Source organism: Harpia harpyja, chromosome 5, assembly GCF_026419915.1.
Source record: "Harpia harpyja isolate bHarHar1 chromosome 5, bHarHar1 primary haplotype, whole genome shotgun sequence".
NCBI lineage: Eukaryota > Metazoa > Chordata > Aves > Accipitriformes > Accipitridae > Harpia > Harpia harpyja.
Window position 1 is genome coordinate 26,972,001 of NC_068944.1, and position 20,444 is coordinate 26,992,444.

Below are 20,444 nucleotides of genomic sequence, written 5' to 3' on the forward strand. Positions count from 1 at the left end.
TAGAGTACTGAAGGTAACATGTGTGATAAAGAAAATAGACTTTGTGGATTCTATTCTGGATTTCAGACATGTGAACAGGTATTTCCTGTAAGTCTTGTAATATCAGCTAGTGTGAAGTAGCTGATTTTACAATATACTTTAAATTGTACAAAATTTTTCAAATCTGAGGTTTAATACAAGAGATAGATACAGCACATATAATGAAGTTATGGAATCATACTTTGGACTTTAAAGATTACAATCACACTATAAATCCAGTAAAGTTTCAATATACTGTGAAGTTGTATCAGCTGGATTCCTAGGCAGTCTCTCTTCAAATTACACATAATTAAGAAAAAGTAATTTAGAAGTCATCTAAGATTACACAATTACACAAACAGTACAATCAGCTCTTTATCTGACTATTAAGCCAACACAAACACCAGTTGTACTGAAACCTGTATTTAGCACTTTCAGAACAGTGACATTCCTTGTTTTCCTATCACCACCCTCACCCCCCACCAAGATTAGGGAATTGTAACCGAAAGAATACAATGGCAATGAAACACCACTATCCTACTAAATATTTTTATACATTACATATAACCTGTCTACCATGGCTCTTAAAAACACTTATTTCCCAAAGTGGATTATTTATAGCCTACTATGATACTAATCCATTAAAACACAACTTAATATAATATGAATTGTAACTAGTACACAGCAAATAAAAGATAATGCTTATGTCTTTAAAAAGATAAGGTTTTCATACCACATATTTTACAGCGCTTATGAACTGGTTATGAAATAGCAGATGCTGGGTTTCATCCTCTGGATTTGACGCAGTGTAAAGCATTCCACAAATATTACAGGAAATAGCACCAAATCTCTTCTGTCCTGCATCCTATTTAAAAGGAAAAAAAAAAAAAAGAAAAAAAAAGAAAAAAAAAGAAAGGTATTTGTCAATTGCAAGCACAGTAAATACAGTTCAACAGAACTTTAATCTAATCAGACATGCCTTTTATAACTTATCTTCTGGAAACTCAACACAGAGGCTAAAATGCAGTGAAACAGGAGAAAGAACAAGTACAGAATTTAGAATTCCATCTTTCAAAACCCCACACAGCCTCAAAAGGCACAGGCATCAATCACAGAGCAAACTCTACCTAACATTAAAATTAGCTCCACCCCCATTAGTTTTGAACAAATTACTTCTCTTTTATTTTATGAAATACAAAAAACAGAGAATTTTTCCTTCGTTACCCTATTTGCAGTAAATACAATCATCTTCCACAAAGAAAATTCCCACAGACAGCCCCACACTATTTGGTTCTCCCTACAGTTCTGCTGCTGCCTGACTTTTGGTTGTGAGTTGTTTTGCGGTAGGCCAAATGTGAGCCATTTTCCTGAATGTTTGGAAGCATAATATAAAAAACAATAGTTACGGAAATAATCGTTAAGATCAGCAATAAATCCGCAACAGCTGATCACCACCTTTTAGGTTTTTATGAAAACCAAGTATTTCAAGGCAATCAAATAGCATTATGGTTTTTATCCCTCTCTTCATTGATTAAAATCCTCATTTAATATACTGTCAGGACTTAAGTCTTAACTCTTGGAAACAGCTAACAATGATGTTTGACATGCTATCTTAATTGTACAGGGTTCATAACTTTTATTTTTCAGACACTGGATAGCAGCTACAATACAAATGGAAGATGATACCATTTTACTCATGACCCTTTAGATTATGCTCCTACTCTATAACCATTACCAAATTAAGGGCACTACTCCGTACCTATTGCTTTGCTATTTATTCATTAAAAGTGTTACTAATTTGGAAGTATGCTCAGATTAAGGAGTCAGTGCCTAATAAAGAGTGAAGTGTCAGGTGCAGGGAGTGCCTTTTGTGAAGAGCAAAAGAAGACCAGTTAGATTGAAGTCTCTAGCCAAAAGGCATGTTTTAAGTGATGGCTTAATGCTCAAATACATTATATTTTTTTCTTTAACTACATTTGGAAATTGAGTTTATGTAAGCAGCAATAAATGTAACTTTTAATCTATTTTAACACATACAACAAGTGATAGAGGAAAAAAAAGTTATTTTATATTCTAAAATAGGATATGATATAAGCAAAAGACGACTTGAGAGTGTTTTTTAAAAGGAAATTTATCTGTGTGCACAAATTGAAAGTGCAAAATTTGCAAGAAAACAGATCACCTGAGCTTAATTTTGTTTTCTAAGAGCTGAAAATATTCATAGTAAAAAAGCCTACTTTATGGAAGAAAGCATTCTGCAACACAGCAAAAGTGTTTATGAATCAGTTCTTACTCCTTCCATCTTCAAAGATATGTTTTAAGTACATGTAAGAGCTACATGACAGCTCAGTTCTCCACACAACAGCAACTTATTTCAAGCAGTCATTAGTGAAATCTAAAATGTAGATATCAGTTTCTTTCCAACACAAGACTAAAGCTACAACTGGCCAGGCAAATTCAGAGTTGAACTTCTCTTTAAGAGCACATATATGGAACTCAGCCAAAAGAAAGAAGCTCAATCTGAGAAGTTATTTCTTTAACAGTATTGTCAATTTATACATTCCTACTGTATACAGAAGGAGAAACAGAAGTACATTAATTTTCTGAAGGAAAAAAGAAAGATGAACCCTGAGGTTAGATTTGCAAAGTCAGAATAAGATGAAATTTCTAAAGGTGTAAAAGTTGAATCCAAGACATTTTACTTTACCTGCAGACTTTCTTTAAAGCAGCAAGGTGGCCCTTCTGGCCACCAAAATATATACTGCATTTCAAGGGTTTATACATGAAAGGTGAAAAAAGTCAGTTCAACAGGAAGGATGACATATGGCGATTATCTTAAGATGAACCAATTGAACCAAACTCAGTAGTTCCTATCTTGAAGATGGAGAACATATCCCCTATACCTAGGGTAGGATAAGTGAAGAGGAAGTCTACTTTGATGCTTGGAATATACTTCAAAAAAATAAGACATGTAAATTAGAAAATAGCTACATAATGCAACTCTTAAAATACTTAGCACAATGCAGTGCTGCAGTAAGTCTCATGAAACAATTTATTTTCAAATGATCAAAAAGCTAAAGGTATTTAAGCCGAAGTATCTATTAGTTTACTACCAAAAATCTCAAGCCAAAAAAAAGCCTAGCTGTGTAGGAAGTCATCAAAAAAATTTGGGGCAAGGATATCCTCAAAGTTGTCAGGCTCCTTAGCTCATCCCATCTTGCCTTGTAGACACATATGCTGTTTTGCAAGTCTCCAGGAACAGATTATTTCCCTGGAATAGTACTGCCATATTGTATTTTACAGACTGACTTTCTTGGATGTTGCAGGTATCAGTGGGTTTGGGTTTTGGGGTAGATTTTTTTGTTTGGTTTTTGTTTTTTAAGGGTTTCACTGATATTATTTTTACACACATTCAGTTGTATCAATGGGCTACACACAGAGGTTAGTATTAAGAATCTGCTATGTGAATTATCATAAAAAACACATTATAGTATCTAAAGCAATCTTTTGAACTCTGTAGCCCTAACAAATGCTGACTATACTTTTCAGCAAATACTTCACAGTATCCTGAGGGCAGTAAAGAAAATAGCCTTTTTGTGTAACTGAAGTACTATTTCAAAGCCACACCATAGGACATAAAGCTTCAGACAGAAAAAAAAAAAGCAGCTTTGTAAATCCAATGCAGAGTACAACAACAACAACAAAAAAAAAACAGGACATGCAAAATAAAGTCAGGAATTATGAAGAATGCATTCGTGTACTTTAACAAAACATCTACAGAATCTGACTATTTTTAACCCGATGTCATTGCATAAGCAAAATTGGAAAGGGCATGCATCAAGAGGGAAAAAGTGCTCCCAAACAATAATAGTGCATTAAAGGTTGCCAGTTCTTCCTAATGGGGAGGGAAGAATAACAAAAAAACCCCCAACCAACCCAAGAACACCTTATGCACCACATAGGAGAGTAAATAAAAAGTTAAAAGTGGGATTTGGGGGGGGGGGGGGGAATCTTCTCAGCAAACATCAGATACTGGGTACTAGAGAATAAACTGTCGATCTGTCACAACTAGAAAAAGATGTAAGAGGTTTGACTCTCAGAACTGAGACACATGTTTTTCAGAGCAATATTTAAGAAAATGTGGGGTTGCAGGCAGAAAAACGTGTTACTCTATTTACAACTCAATTTTCTAAACAATAACAATAAAGAGCAAGGATACTTTTATTTCCTAAGCAAATTCTGCATGTGTAGATGGCAATTAAGCATTCCCGACAACTCAGGCAATCCTCATTAATATAAGCACAGGATATACAAGATCCACTGTTTCAAGGCTAACTGTAACTGAACATTGTGACAATGTTGTCTTAATCTCCAGAAGGGTTTCTTAATTCTGTGTTAGACAGAAAGAAAAGTCTTACCAATATCTTCTTTGAGAAGGTGCATGTCTGCTGATCCTCCATATGTGGAATAAGGAGCCCTGCAAGCAAAAAAGGCATTTGGTGCCTCTGTAGGAGATGAAAAGGGGCCTTTTTTTTTTTTTTTTTCTTTTCTCTCTCTTCAGACACAGATTAGGTCACCTCCTTCTTGATTACCTAGTGTTAGTTAGAGGAAGATTATTTTTTCCTCTAGTCTTTTCACAGAGCAAAGAATAAAACCCAGCCATAGAAACAGGCAGGCTGGAAAGGAAATACAAGAAGAGCAGGAAGGAACAACACAAAGATTTTTGGGCTCTCCACAGAAAATGAAAAGGTCAAAGAATGCTATTTCAACGAAAGATGCATTCAAGACTGAAGCTGATGGGTAGATCCCCTTGCTGACCAGGAGGATCAGGAGACATGACCCAACTCAGAAACAAGTTTCACTTTAAAATGAAGAATATGGAATTTAACGACAACAAAAAAACAACCAACCAAAAAAAACCCCCATCACCTGTACCCATCTTTCTGAAAAGCTATTTTAGCCAGAGGATATAAACCAACTTGAAACTTTCAGAACTGTAATGTATCTAATTTTATTTCACATATTTGAAAAATTAAAATAGAGGGTCATTATCCATCATGAAATGATATCTTCACTGGTCATTAGCTAAAGCAATATGAAAAAACCACAAAAGTTAAAAAACAAATCTGCACAATATTTACAATGGAAAATTAATCTGTTCTCAACCCATATAAAAACATTATTCAAGAATATTACAGAGGGTGTTCCAATGTATACTTGTTTTGGCTGGGATAAGGTTAATTTTCTTCATAGCAGCTGCTATGGTGCTATGCTTTAGATTTGTGACCAAAACAGCATTGATAACACAGGGATGTTTTAGCTATTGCTGCACAGTGCTTACACAGCATTGAGGCCTTTTCTGTTTCTCCACTGCTGTGCCAGCGAGTAGGCTGGGGGTGCACAAGAAGTTGGGAGGGGACACAGCTGGGACAGCTGACCCCAACTGACCAGAGAGGTATCCCATACCATATGGCATCATGCTGAGCAATAAAAGCTGAGGGAAAGAGGGAGGAAGGGGAGGACATTTGTAGTTACGGCATTTGTCTTCCCAACCGTTACACATGATGAAGTCCTGCTTTCCTGGAGATGGCCTAACACCTGCAAGCCAATGGGAAGTAGCGAATAAATGCCTTATTTTGCTTTGGTTGCGTGCACCACTTTTGCTTTACCTATTAAACTGTCCTTATCTCAACCCATGAGTTTTCTCCCCCATTCTACTTAGGGGGAGTGAGCGAGCAGCTGCACAGTGCTTAGCTTCCTGCTAGGGTTAACCCACAACACAATGTTGGTAGCCTTGTGCCTGAATTCCTGTATCAGGTCTGCAGCTAACCTTACAAAACATTTCTCACCTTCAGGACAAAGGACACCAAACACAACCCACCTGAATTTGCTAGAGAAAGCTGGGTTGCTGCAGTGAAGTAGAAATGGGAAGGAGTGATAATAAGAAAGGATGGCCATTACTGCCCCCCCTAAGAGCAAGCTGTCCCAAAGGGTAAGATTTTTGTGGGAAGAAAGGAAGAGTGACTGCTCTCAACTACCAAACTCCCTCTCCAGTCACTTATGCAGTAACCACTGCCTTGTTTTTACTGGGATTACAGGAAAGAAAAGAGGCAGTACTTAACTAATGTGAAGAACAAAACATTGCCCAAAAGCCATTCTCCAGTTCTTCAGAGAAATTGCCAACCAGACTATACTAGTTTAAGAAACCAGCAGCTTTAAATGGTCATTACACAACTCTCTTCAGGCTCATAAGAAATCACTTTTACACTTATTATTTCCAATGAGGACTGTGTTTTCAGCTTAAATAAAAATATTTCTTTCATATATTACGTATTTCAGTCAAACAGGAAACTATGTTCAAGTTCAACCAAAATATACATAAGGAAAAATTCCAAGCACAATATCCAAATGTGTAAACTCAATTAGCCTGCACATCACTTCCACATATAGCACCAATTCAAATCTCAGAATCAAAAGCATCTTCCACCAAGCAATGCTGATCCATGCATTTGCTGATGCTTATAAAGATCATCCACATTTAATCATGTTTGCTTGCATCCAGGCACTAACTCAGATCTCTAGAAAGACAGAAAAGTCTCTGTAACACTATACTATCTTTTTATCACTTCAGTGACTTTAGTTGTTCATTCTTTTTACACGTTCTCTCCTAAAACTGATGAGTATCATTTTCAAAAGTCTAGTTTAATTTTCAAAGGAACATGTCTCCCTAGTGGCATAAAATGGAAGAAGTATCCCTGTACCTCATAGGTCATTATTTAGAACATTCCTTTGTAGCATTAATGCTTTTATCGAATCCTATTTTTATGGTCAAAATTTTGTCATGGATCTGGCAGGCAAGCAAAATTTTTACAAGAAGCAAACAACTGACTTTCCTTGACTTGGATGTAAAGCATATCTCATTTTATGAAAATTGAAAACATATGCTTTGCACATTTGTATTTCCTTCCATTTCAGAAGTTAAAGGAACAGATGATTTCATGTTCAAGTTCTCGTATTTGCACATCAGATTGAAGTACTTGGAAAGTAAAGAACAATTTTAGTGCATTACTCTATAAAACTTCCAATATGGAGCTTCACATAACTGTCAACCTACCAACTGAACATTTAAATGAAGTGTAAGAGGGTACAGTTCACAAATATTCAGAACAGACTACTTCTGCAAACACCAGGTCATAGATTTGGAATATAACATATTTTTAGCCTCCAGAAAAACAGATCATGCTCTCCTTGGTCTGAACCTAAATCTTTGTACATCGCTTCGAACACCACTGTTTCCTGTCACTGTTTGTTTTACGAAGTTTGTTGCGGCATTAGATTCCTTGCTGTTTTCAGTTGAAGTTCTACACTCTGAAGAGACTTGCTTTTTAAGATGTGTGACAGCAAGCAAATCTGAAGAAAACAGAAACAACTCATCTTTTGTCTTAGTTGTACCTCGACAAAATGAAGATAATTTTGTGTTTGAAAGCTGCTCAGATAACTAGATGATGTGTACCAAGAAAAAGAATGGTGCACGTACAGCTACTAAATATTTCTTCTACAAACAGAAGTTGTATTATTTTACTACTGTTACAGCCAAATAGCCTTAAAGCTTGTTAAAGACTGTATTACTTAAGAAAATAGAAAATCAATCTATTCATTATAGCAATCATATGGGGTAAGATACATCTTTAAGGATTAAATATAAATAAATAAAGCATATTGTGGAAAACAAAGACTAGTTTTACCATAACACCTCTCTAAATACAGCTCAGCAAAATGAAAAGGTCAGAATACACAGACAATATTGTAACATCCCAGACTTTGAGCCTCAGATACTGTAAAGACAATTAAAAGGACAGATGTCAAACTTAAATACAAAAGACTAGGAAAATTCAATAGCAAAAAACCAGCAAAACAAAGATAGCATATCATGTGATGAGTCAAACTAAGCCCAACTATTTTTTCCGCTTCAGTTACAAAAAGAAAGTAGTATTCTGTACATACATTAAGATGGACTGGCTTGATGGATCTCCAAAAGAATCAGATCTCACAGTAGAGAGCCCAAAATTGCACCTTTCAGGCATTTAATTTTTTTTTTAAAAAGTGTAACAAAGTGCAAGTTAAATGCCCCTTGCTAAGAATAAAAGCATGACTTCCCAACTCTGCTCAAGGTAAAGAATAATGAAACTGCTCCTCTTAATACAACATGCCAGAAACTTGAAATAAAAATGATTTCTAGCTATTAACTATAAAATTTTTTACAGACACTATAAATGCTAATTTAAGTGATTTGACTGTGTGTAGTAAGACTGCTCTATGTATAGGAGAAATTTCAACCTGAACAGCTTTTAAACCAAATGAATCTTTTCTCTGTTCTCAGAGGATCATTACAGAAGTACATAAACACCTTTGAAAATATTTCCTAAAAAAAAAAAAAAAAAAGACCAGCCATTCAGAATCCACATTTAAGAAATTCACCACTGTTTTGCAAACAAAACTATTAATTACATAAGGCACCTTATTGTATTACGTGCATTTAATCCACAATCTTTTGAGTACTTGTACAAGCAAAGTCTGGTACTTTAGAAGTCACATTTAGCAATTTTTGCCCTCCAGATGCCAGCACAAACTATTCTAGACATAACTATGTCTCGTCTCCACGGTAATTAATGTCAAGAATAGTATTTTACAAAATGGCTTAACAAATATTTGGATTCCTCTATATGTTTTGACAATGCTAAAAGCAGTTTTTCCCCAGGTAAAAGAATAATAGAGCAATACCTTACCTAATGCTCTCTTGGTAACATGAACTACAGCCATTACCAAAATGCCCTTTCAACACAATAAAAAGCCTACTCTGAACTCAATGAAGTCAAAGTGAATTAGATTTGTATGAAGTGCTGAAATATATTAGATATTATGAAGCTGTTATTTTCACATTTAAAAATTAAATACAGTGCACTCTTGCATTTTCCAGAAATGCACACAGAAAACAAGAAACTAGGTCTCCCCCATTTTCCCTAGTGTTCTTCATTGACGACCCATTCTTTATACTCTAAAATTTTGCTGGGTGAATAACTTAAAAATTTTATTGTTGAATACCAAGGGGAAAAAAGTATTACTCTCCTAACTTGGGCTGAAAACACAAATACTACCAGCATAGTCAATAAGTTGCAAAAAATCTCTTTGTATGAATACTGCAGAGGAGAACTACACAACCTCTCTCCTCAGTAGCTAAGCAGAAAGTTCTGTATGTCTTCTTGTCAAAGATCCTAGCAACTCTTCAGTCAAGTTGTATTACTGTATGAGCAAAAATTAAATTAGCTTTACCGAAATGAAAAGGAATATTCTTATAGTCCTTTTAATATAGTCAAGATATTTAATAATGCATTTTAACTCTGTTGGTAAAATGAGTTTTAAAGAGGCAATAGCTGAAATACTTCTTAAATGTTAGATATGGTTCTTTTATCACCCTGTGACTAGGCATTCAAGTGCCTAGATTTGTATCACTTTAGGCAAGTAAAGGATATGTTTATCAATTTAGTTCTCAGAAGTTCTGATTTTAAAATATTTCAGCATGGTGACAAGATAGTGTTCAGAATTCACCTGGTTCTATTTTAGTTAGTATTTCATGTGTATAATCCATGTGTGACATTAAAAAATTGCAGTTTAGCAAGACCACCAGTGATACATGTGAGAGGGATAATTTCATAAGAAGCTTACTACAAAGTCCTCCTTCCTAATGGCCTGGATTCCTCTCTCTCTGTAGCTTCCCAGCTCCAGCCTTTCATTTCTCAAGGATTGTCCCATGTGTGAATTATTAAAAACACAAAATGAAACACAACCAAAACCTCCAATTGTTTCACTATCAAGTTGTGTGATTCAAGATAGAAAAACGACTGTGTGCCACTCTCTTCCTTCTCATTGTGCATTTTCTTATTTTAAAAGAGATACCTGCATTTGGTAGCCAATAGCAAAAAGGGTAAGAACAAATAACCAAACTAGTATTGCTGTTTAAATATTATGGTGAAAATGAGCGCATCCACAGGAAAATCTTTGTCTCAGAACAACGGACATTTGAATGATGCAGGAACAAATCTGTTGATATTATTTTTTCCACACAATCTGCCAGATGCACCTCCCCCTATAATTCTGAAATTTTAAGAAAGATTTTGCACATAAGCAAAGGCAAATTCATTCTCCCTAAAACAACTGTATTTTTACCGAATAGCCATTCTATTAAAAAAATGCAGAAATTTGTTCTAACAAGAATCGGCTTTAAATGTTAAGTTTGTCTGCCACCATTTTTCCATCAACATTGAATAACAATCTAGTACAGGTTCTACTTTCACAATCATTTACAATGGTAACAGTAGTACGTGTAAGTAATGATTTTTAGACAAGTTCATAAAAACACAGCAGTGCAAATTCAAAAGTAATTTCTTCAAGAAGCTATAAGCCTCACTAAAAAGGTATTACTTACTATGATCAGCTGCTTATCACCATCTTTTCCTGCTTCTTTTAGCTTCTGAATATGTTCCTCAGATGGTAGGAAGTTACTGCATTTTGATGCTAATGAAGGATTTGACAATGGAACCCTTGAAATATAAATACATTTCATGTTAAAAAAGGGACTGCTTATACATGTCATCCTAGATACTCAAAGCCATCATGATTAGTACAGCTAAACTTTAATGAGAAGCAAACCCAAGTTAATTACCCAAAACACAGTCCTATATATTTTAATTTGTAATTCAAATGGAAAAACAAGGAAATAAAAGGATTAACCAAAAAATACAGTTTGTGATTAGCCTAATCACAAGATTTTTTTAATAAAAAATTTAAAATATTAAATTTATAATCAAGTGGGGTAGGTTAGTCACAACCATTAACACAAGCATTTAACTGAGGCATTTTCAGAGCATGACTGATGGTGCCTAATGCTACATATTTCCTACTTAAAGTTTAGGTTTCTAGTTCTAGGTATCATACATCAGGCTGCTAAAGCAGACCATGTAAATATTCCCACAAATATAAGTGGGAAATATAAAACAGATGTCATAAATCTCTTAAATTCAGTTTAAATTTATTCTCTTCTAATGACTGGCAGTGAAGGGAGGGAAAAGAGGACCTGAGGAATAAATGGATATCACTGAAATCTCTTACTCAGTTTAAGTTTTCTCTTGTCACGACTGAAAGAAACACTGGAAAATACTATAATACATCAACAACAAAGTTATTCTATGAACTTGCTACTATATTCAGGAGAAAAACAACATTAATTCCAGGTTTGGGTAACACTTGTGGAGATCACCAAAACACACACAAAAATACTCGTACTTCAACTAGGTTTTTACATATTTTCTGTTTCTTACCAAACTTAAGATATAGGGCCAAACACTTAATTGTAGCAGCTGCTGTAGTACAGGTAGCAGGTTAGTTCAGTGATTTTCAAATTCAGTACTTTTTCAAAATATTCAGAATTTCAAAATGTTACTGAATATTCAAAATTCAGTAATTTTTCAAAAAGAAAAACTCTTGCCAGACCTTTTTAAAACAGCATTTTTTGTGCTAAAACAGAGCTAATTTTTTTATTCCTGTCATGTGCCCCAAAATTTGCATTAAGTAGCTACTTCAAGGTTTGCCTTTTCCCACTGCAACCTTTTCTTACAAAGTCCTAAAGAGAGCTACACTGTAGATATGCACATTACTCTATGTTGTGCCAGGAGTACCACAGAAAGAATGATGGCTTAAATCTCGGATAGCCTATGGAAAGCAGGGTAAGAAAGCTCTCACAAGAAATATATAAATACAAATAATAGTAAATCAATATGGGCTCGTTCAGCTAATAAAGTTAATAAATGTGATTAGATACCATAAAGCTGTTTGGCAGTTGAGAATAAAAATATGAGAAATCAAAGTTATTGTAATATTTATTGAAAAAATCTAAAAATATTCATTTAACTAGTTTTACATGTACCTTACCACCCATCTTCTGTGAAATTCCATAGTAGTAGAGTTTTTTAACACATACAAAAGGGCTGGTTAGCCAGAATTGTTAATCTGGCCTCAGATAGATGTAATGAAAATGAACTGCATCATTTCTTCTTGTCTCCATTATGAATATAGAAAACAGTATCAATATACTAACCACTGTGCCAACTATGTTGCTGTTCAAGGTATCAGGTACGAAGAAATTATTGAATTATTATCTTTAGCTTGTAATCGGATAAAACCAGAGACTATGTCAGAATTGTTCAAAAACTACAAGAGTCAACATGATCAAGGATAAAACACAAATTTGAACTGTTAGTAGTAAGAACAATTTAGTTAGCAGTAAGAACAATTTAGATAGTAATAAGAACAAGAATAATTTTTTATGGCAGCTGACACCTTCATTTCACAGCAGTCACAAACTACCCCAAATTAAATCCCCTCTTCCTCACCTAAAAAGATTTCATATATACAAGACTCCCATAATTTAAGGATTAGAAAACTCTTCCAGAAGTAAGTGAAGTCATTCGGTAAGTGAAAATCATGTGGTAAACCTTTCCCATACTCTCTCATTATCATCTGATTTGAGGAAAAGACCATTAGAAATGTTTTCCCAACTCTGTTAAATTCTACTTTTTAAAATAAATGTGCAGTTAACAAATATCTTGCTTAATAATTTTCTTAACAAAATAAAAACATCCCTTAATAACTGGGTAAAATGAAAGTCTATTTTTATAAAGGACAACTTATTTGAAACTGAAAGTTGAGGCTGAGAGACAATAGAACAGTTAGTCTTACAATAAAACCTCTCATAACTCTACAGAAGGTTACTGTAATTTCATAATATCTGAAATACTATACCTGTTCTCAGTTTCAGAAGTTTGATTTGTAAATGAAGTATGCGTCAACTGCTTGGGAGCCAAACCTACAATTAATCAAAGATAACCTCATTATAAAAAGTTTTTAGTTACAAAGGAAATTTGAGCTACACAAATTGTGATTTGTAAAAACATATTCAAGACAATGTTGCAATTTGTTTGTGGCCAATAAAAAAAGATGCAACCTTGAAGCATTATTCAGATATTCCTCCACATATACTTAAAAAAATATGGAATTTTCTTCAACGTTTCCACAGCAGTTCTGCAGAGCAGTTTGCCAGCAGCTAAACAAAGCCAGTAGTGAAACTACATGGGAGTTTAAATCTGTTTATACCAACACCCATATAAATAGCTCTATGCACAGTATTAGAATCATAAATGTATAGTATGCCCCCATCCGAGGTGTGTTTTATAACACTTAAGGAGAAGAAACAATTAAGAATAGCAAAAGAAAGAAAAAACATTTTTTACATTCTCTAACAGTACAGCTGGAATATTTTGCCCTTCAAAAATACCCTACAACGGCAGGAAAAAAAACTAGTTAGTAAACCTAAATAGTTAAACAGTGCACTCAAAATCAGGTTCAGATCAAAAAAAAAACCAAACAAAATAACCCCAAACAAAACCAAAACTCAAACCAAAACAAAAACCCCAACAAACCAAAAACTCAAAAGCAAAAGGATGAAATATCAAGAGGGAAGTTAATGAAGAGACATGTTAGTGATCCATTGATAATATTGCTTAATCAAATGTACTTGAGTCAAAATATTCACATCATGCTCATCATAAGGTTTGACAAACTGCATTCACAGGCTGAAGTGAAGACTACGTAATAAAAACAGGAGAGTGATTACTCAATCAATAATTGGATCAAGATCAAGTAGAACAATTTAGCAGAAAGAAGTGCAGATACTTATTCAAAGGAAGCGGTAACCAACAGAGAATCCTCAAGAGAAACCGATCCAAGAGAAGAACCCAACTGAAATGTGGAAGTTTTACTACTTTATTACATGGAAAAGGAAAGGATTTGGTTGGGTTTTTTCTGTTTGTTTGTTTTAAAAGTTGTTACTTCACTTTTACCCAAATGGAGCATATTTAAGCATTAAAATATTCGTGCATAAAGCACAAAGACGCACTAAAATCAGCGCTGCGTAAGAAAACAGACACCTCTCTCTCCCACTACACAGCCCAGAGATAAAAGGACGTTTGTTGCTACTAAAGTGGCCATGGGTGTGACACACAAAGAAATATGAAAACCCTGGTGAACAGTTCCAACCCCAGAAGTTTAGTTCTGGTTCTGCACCAACTGTACCTTATTCTGTGAAGCACTCCTCTGGAAGGAAGACTTATGCTTCCCATATAACTGGTCAGAAGAAAAAGAAAAATTAGTAGTAAACAGTTACCTTGAGGTTCACTTTCTCCAGGTTCTTTTTTCAATTGTTTTGGTGGTTTAGGAGCTGTAACATACTTTACTGGAGAACTTTCCAGACTTGATTCCAAATGTAATTGAAAGTTCTAAACAAAACATAAAACATTAAAAACACAAGCTATTTAATGCCTCTAACCTATTAACAAAATCACTGAGTTAACTTCAGTATTAACATCTCGAATACAGTACCAGTTTTCTGATTCCTATGTTATTTCAAGCAAACAAAATGCAATTGATTAGCTAGTCCATATTGAAGTTTGTGGTATTAATTTTGCAAAAAGTCTTTTTCATTTTATAATATAACCTTGTAAAACACGTCCTATAGAACACCTTTGCCCTTAAAATCTTAAATTTTAATAGAAGCTTATTCAGATAGAGAACACTTTTTTCCCCTCTCATTTCTTTTAATACACCTTTTCAGCACAGAACAGCTATGCAAGCTTAAGTGATCAAAAAGCATCCATATGAATCTGTACAACTTCTGTCTCCAGCAGGAAATTTTATTGATCAACATTTACTTAACTACAGAACTTAGCAGGGTGGAACAGATTCATTTTCCAGCTTACTATCATCCCATCTATGACAATACACCAGTAAACGATCTTTAATACATTTGAAAATTTTAAGTTACTGTAAAATAAAGTCATTGTTAAAACAAACTTTCTGAGCACGGCATTCTCAGGAAACAGAACAGATTGGGAACACCCTCCCACCATATACTATAATTAAAATTACGTACCTCATCTGGTCTTGGCTCACATAAATGTTTTGTCAAATTACTCAACAAACCATTTTCTGCACCTCTCTTTGTGGGCTGTTTTATTTCTTTAGCTCCAGCTCTTTCAGACGAAGGATCTGATTTCTCCTGCACACAAGTTGCACTTTCATTCTCAGAGACTCCTGTTATTGACAGCTTGCCTTGTGCCTTTAAAAGCTCTGCTTCTGCAGCTATTTGACTTGCCTCTGAAACTTCAGGGTAATCTTTTAACAAAGAAAGCTTGAGGGCATTTGCAGAATTTAAGTTACTTTGTTTCATGTTACTAGCTTTCAGTAATTTAATTTTGGTCCATTTAGAGTTTTTGTTTGAGGAGTTATTTCTACCATTCAGAGTGCATTTGACAGGCATTCCTTTTTTGCTAGGGAAAAAACGTTTGCATTGAGTACTTTGACTAGGTTCTTTCTGAGTAAGCATTTCACTTTGTTGAAGCGGTATTTCAGCATGCTTTTCTTCTGTTTTTCTATACTCAGCATTAGGGGAATCTTTTTTCACCTCTACTGTATCTGACTCAATCTCACCTGCGATTTCTTCACAAAGTTCAAGGATGCTTACTCTTTTGGATTTTGCATCATTCTCTGGTTGATCAGCCACCTTTGTTTCACTTACAGATAGCTGTGAAATCTTTTTTGGTTTTGTACTGTTTTTTACATTCTGATGCATTTGTTGCTTTTCCTTAGTTACCGTCTTAGAATTTGGCTTAAGAGAATCTGTTTCCACTTTCTTTTTGTTGCTAGGAATAGGAGATACAGGGCCTGTTTGGTCTTTCTTAACTTCTTCAAGACTGTCATCAGGACATAATGATGACCCTTGAAGGTTGTGTTGAAGGCTGTTGGAATTACCATTTTTATTGTCTACTTTACATTTTTTCTCTTTCAGAGAGCTGGTCACTTCTACATGTATTTCTTTATCCTCATTTGTATTGTTTGGTTTTATTTTTGTGTTTTTCTGTTCCATTCCCTCTCCAGCAGATTTAAGTACTGCTGCTGCAACACTGTGAGTGGGTCTCTTTGCCTGGCTACTTTGTTTAACTTCCAATGCTTTTTCTTCTTTAACTTCTCTGTTGCGCAGGGATCTTGCTGGTACATGTAAATGTGTTAACTGTTGCAGTCTCTGTGATCTCCTCATTACTGCTGGCTCATTTGGCGCAATTATGCATTTTGACTTAGGGATTTCTTGCACGGATTTTTTCTGGCATACCTCCTTATTTTTTGTAGATTTAGGTTGCTGTTGGACCTTTTTGTCAGGTATTGGTTTATTATTCGAGTTGAATCCTGATGATCTTGTAGTCATGCGCATTCCTAGTTCAGGTTCATTGGTGTTGTCACTGAAAGATTCAAATAATTATTTTTTCAGCATCCAGAAAGCAGAATTTGTCATAAGACTCTTCTCATTCCTACTAACCTCTGCCTTTTTTTTTTCTTTTCTTTTTTAAAAGACTAGATCTTACACGCTCAACTTTTAGAATAATTTTCTCTAGAATCATTCTAAAAAGACTTCAGTTCCACCTGGATACTCTTAAGTGTAGTACTTAATGTTTTTTATGCATGGCAAGACTGAACTATGAACCCACATGTTTTAACATCTCTAGCAGTTTTTAATTGTTGACACTTGTGGCTTTCAAATGAAGTATTAGATTTATTTTTGCTTCAGAAACTTTTTTGGAGGAAGTCTTTCTGGATTTCAAGACACTAACATGGTTCCAGAAAAAGATTATGTAGCAGATATCATACTTAATGATTTAAGGCTGATCTTCACACTAGTACTATTTAGCTGTATATTTAACTCAAATTCATTCTGCTTAGATTGTGTCTGCACTAATTTAGTCTATTAAGATAACCTAGAAAAATTACTTTTTTTTTTTTGTCACTGACCTGTTTGATTTGACAGAGGTTTTGAGTACAGTTTTCTCCTGCACTGCGCACCGATTTGGCTTTGATTTATTTGAGACATGTTTTGTATCTGACACCTCTTTTTCCTTCTTCGCTGATGACAGTTTGCTGTTCTTGTCCAGCTTTGGACGTTTAGCAGAAGGCTCTACTAACATAGACTTCCTTTTCTGAGCTGCCATTTCTGTAAAACACAATAATTGATTCAGCTTTCAGAGTCTTTGTCAACTGTTGTTACCTTGTCAGTTAATATAACCGAAGATTTGCCTGTTTTACAAAATAAGGTAACTGATACTCACTTTTCCTTTTAGACGCCAATCATGCTAACTGTGATCAGAAAGCAAATCATCAAAGCAATCTCAAATCAAATTACATTTATTTTACTTACAGGTTTTTACAAGAGGTAATCGATGTTTAGGCCAAAGTAACTTATCAAGGTGTGCCAAGAGCATTCCTTATGTATATGCTTACGAACAGGACGTTTCATGCCACCTATGAAGAATATAAAATGTTCATGCAGTAAGCACTTTATTAACTTCCTTCTCAGACTCTGAATTTGGCATTCCCACCCTCTTCGTCCCTTCAAATAATGCTTAGCTTTAAAGTTTCTTTGATAATCAATTTAAAAAAGAAAAAAAACCCTACAACTTTTATTTCCATATCCAACAATTTTTGGCATTTTGCTGTCTTAAGCATTACCCTTTTACCTTTTGAAAGGTGGCAAATAATAGTACCATTTGAAAGGAAATTTCTCAGCCTTTCACATTTTTCCAGAAAATAGTATGCTGCTCTCTTTCACAGCCCACGAAAAAGTGGGCCTGCTGTCAACCCTGTGCCTCACAGCAACAGTGAATAAATCCATTAGACTCTACTAAGTTTTGTGGCTGCTACTACAGAACTTCATAGACATCAGCAGCCACCTATAACTGTTCTCTCTAATATGACTTAAGCTACAAATCAGAGACAGAAAGCCTAGAAAGTAGCATTATTTGAGACATTTGCCTTGGGCAGTTAAAGATGATGTCTTCATGAGAGCTGGAATGGTGTTAACGACGCAGAAGTTAATCTGCACAAGAGTCTGAATACTAGCAGAGATCCTCAGTAAAAAGTCTTCACAGATTCAGTTGATCATACCTTTCACATTTATTTGTGGCTTCTGAAACTTTTAAGTTCTCTTATTCAAAAGACACTGGTTTTGTATTATAGCATAAGTAATAATTGTTCAGCAAAGTTTCACTAATATCTTTTTAAAATTAAGTTTACTGGAAGACTCAGCGCTCAGAACTTCCATATCACCATTTTAGGTCAAGAATTATCTATTTTTGCCATTGACAGACTGACAAAGAGATTATATTTCTGTAACAAAATTATATTACTTTTCAAACCTTAACTAATCTGATGTTAATTTGACAGATTTTAAGGTCAAACAGGAACTTTAAGTTACCAGTTGTACAAGACAGACCAGATACTTTCATTTTATTACAACTACGTTAAGCCTTCCAGTATTGACAAATGCATGTCTTTCTCTAACAATTTGAAAGATACTTACATTATGCTCTTTTTATTAATTACTCACTATACAAAAGGAAAAATTAGAGCTGTACTTTTTCTTTTCTTTCAGACTTTAAATTGTCCTTAAACTCATTTTCATTTATCCACTCTCTTATGAAGACACTTCCAACCATGCAAGACTGATAATGCTCAAATTCCAGGCAACAGTGCTGTCCTCTGACTTGCTCCTTTAAAAAAGCTGCATGACCAGCGAATCATATTCGAGATATGTTTTTTTAATTCTATGCAGGGAAGAAATCTCTAATAGCACTTTTCATGGTGCTATTTCCACGTCTCTCCCTAAGGAACCAGAATTTGTATGCCTTACTTCTAATAGCTCATGAGCTCCATGACACTTAGCAAGCCTACAGGTTTCCACTAGTCAAAGATTATCCATCAGAGCCACAGTATAGCCACTCACCCTGAAAATAACAGCTCTAGTCGCTGAATAAGTCTTCAGTCTTATATTCTTTTAGTTTAGAGCACAACATTGCCATTCAGAATTTAAGAACACCGTGACACATACTGTATACACCTAGACCTTCTTGGTCTTTTTCCAGACATACACAGACATCACCGTCACTCTCGGCCACATGACATGGCATACTCAGGAAAGACTTTCAAGTACAAAACAGAAAATATAATCCTTCCCTCACCGGTATTGCCTCTCAGGACACTGACAAGTACACTCTCTTCCCACAAAGAGAACCATCTCTTTAATAGTCATTGCTTTCCTACTAATACTTTGCACAGCAGAGCAAGGACTTTTCCAGACATTCAAGAACTGGCAGTTTCTGCCCTGAAGAAGTCCCTCTAGTAAAAGCCAGATTATGGAATGAAGGGAAGACACAGAAGTACAAGAACAAACTACTCAACAATCAAAGGTTTTGGTGCACGAAGTAGAGGAAAAACAGAAGCACCAGCTCCCACACCCTCAAATCGTTAAGGCAGGGGCGAGCCCTTGGTCTCTGCTGAGACTGGGGGCCCACCTGCTTGACAGGGCGCTGGGATCCCACGCATGAGTCTCTCGCAGTGACGGCCGCGACAGAACCTCGCAGCCCCCACGCCTTAGGTGCCGGCTGAGACCCCACGACGGAACTCAAGAGGAAGGAAGAAAAGGGAAGGCCTCCAAGTGTGGCCCAGTGTCATCCGCCTCAGCGCCCCGCCGCCACAACCCTTCTAGAGCAGGGCCTGGCAGGGAGCCCCTAAACCTGGGCGAGAGTTCCTCAGGCCAAGGCAAGGGCCGCCGAGGGGCACGGCGGGGGCTGCGGAGGAGCAGCCGTACCCCGCAGGGCGCTCCCCGTCCCCCAGCTCCCACTCGCAAGCAGTCGGCGAGAGGGTATCGCCCGCTCACTCCCACCGCGATCGCGGAGACAGCGGCGGCCGCAGGCAGGCCCGAGCCCGGGCCGCGGCCGGCGAGGCAGGCCCGAGGAGGAGACGCCAGCCTTTCGGCCCCGAGGCGGGGGCAGACGGCACCTCTCCGCCCGAGGACGGGCTACCGCTCACAGAGCGGGGGGCGAAAGGCTGACAGAAGCCGTTGGCACGCGGGGCGGGGGCAAACTTCCTCGTCCCCCCGTGCCTCCCCCCACCGGCGCGAGGCGGCCGCTTACCTCGCGCGAGTGTCAGCGACGTGCCGGCAGCGCGAGCCGCCGTCCTCGCCCGGCTCGCCAGCTGCGGGCGGGGCGGGGAGTGGGGTGGGGGGAGAGGGAGGGGGAGGAGGGGGCGGGGCGGAGACGCGCGACGGGGGGGGGGGCGCGCACGCGCGCGCGGAGCCGGGGCGCGGGTGGGGGAGCGGAGGCGCGCGCAGGCTGCGGCGTCGAGGTCAGCGCGGCTCGCGCACCCTGCGAAGCAGCGGCGGCGGCGAGCCCGAGCCTCCAGCCTACCCACATCCGGGCACGGGGCAGCCGCGC

At 36.8% G+C, this 20,444-nt stretch overlaps 1 protein-coding gene across 4 annotated transcripts in view; it reads right to left on the reverse strand.

Moving 5' to 3' along the window:
- ESCO1 (establishment of sister chromatid cohesion N-acetyltransferase 1) overlaps positions 1-20,234 on the reverse strand; it is a 34,793-nt gene extending 14,559 nt beyond the window's left edge. Inside the window, exons 1-8 of one of the 4 annotated variants that reach the window (XR_008235196.1) lie at positions 19,524-19,852; positions 17,372-17,475; positions 16,969-17,167; positions 15,059-16,421; positions 14,294-14,405; positions 12,874-12,937; positions 10,502-10,616; positions 752-883 (exon numbers count right to left, since the gene is read on the reverse strand). Coding sequence is in view for 3 of the 4 variants with exons in the window: in XM_052787104.1 (XP_052643064.1) it covers positions 752-883; positions 10,502-10,616; positions 12,874-12,937; positions 14,294-14,405; positions 15,059-16,421; positions 16,969-17,165 (1,983 nt within the window). In the remaining variant the exon portion in view is untranslated. Of the gene's footprint in view, positions 1-751; positions 884-10,501; positions 10,617-12,873; positions 12,938-14,293; positions 14,406-15,058; positions 16,422-16,968; positions 17,168-17,371; positions 17,476-19,523; positions 19,853-20,144 lie in introns of those variants that run through there. The other 3 variants (XM_052787104.1, XM_052787105.1, XM_052787103.1) reach the window with 3 other exon arrangements.
- Between the last annotated feature and the right edge of the window lie 210 nt (positions 20,235-20,444).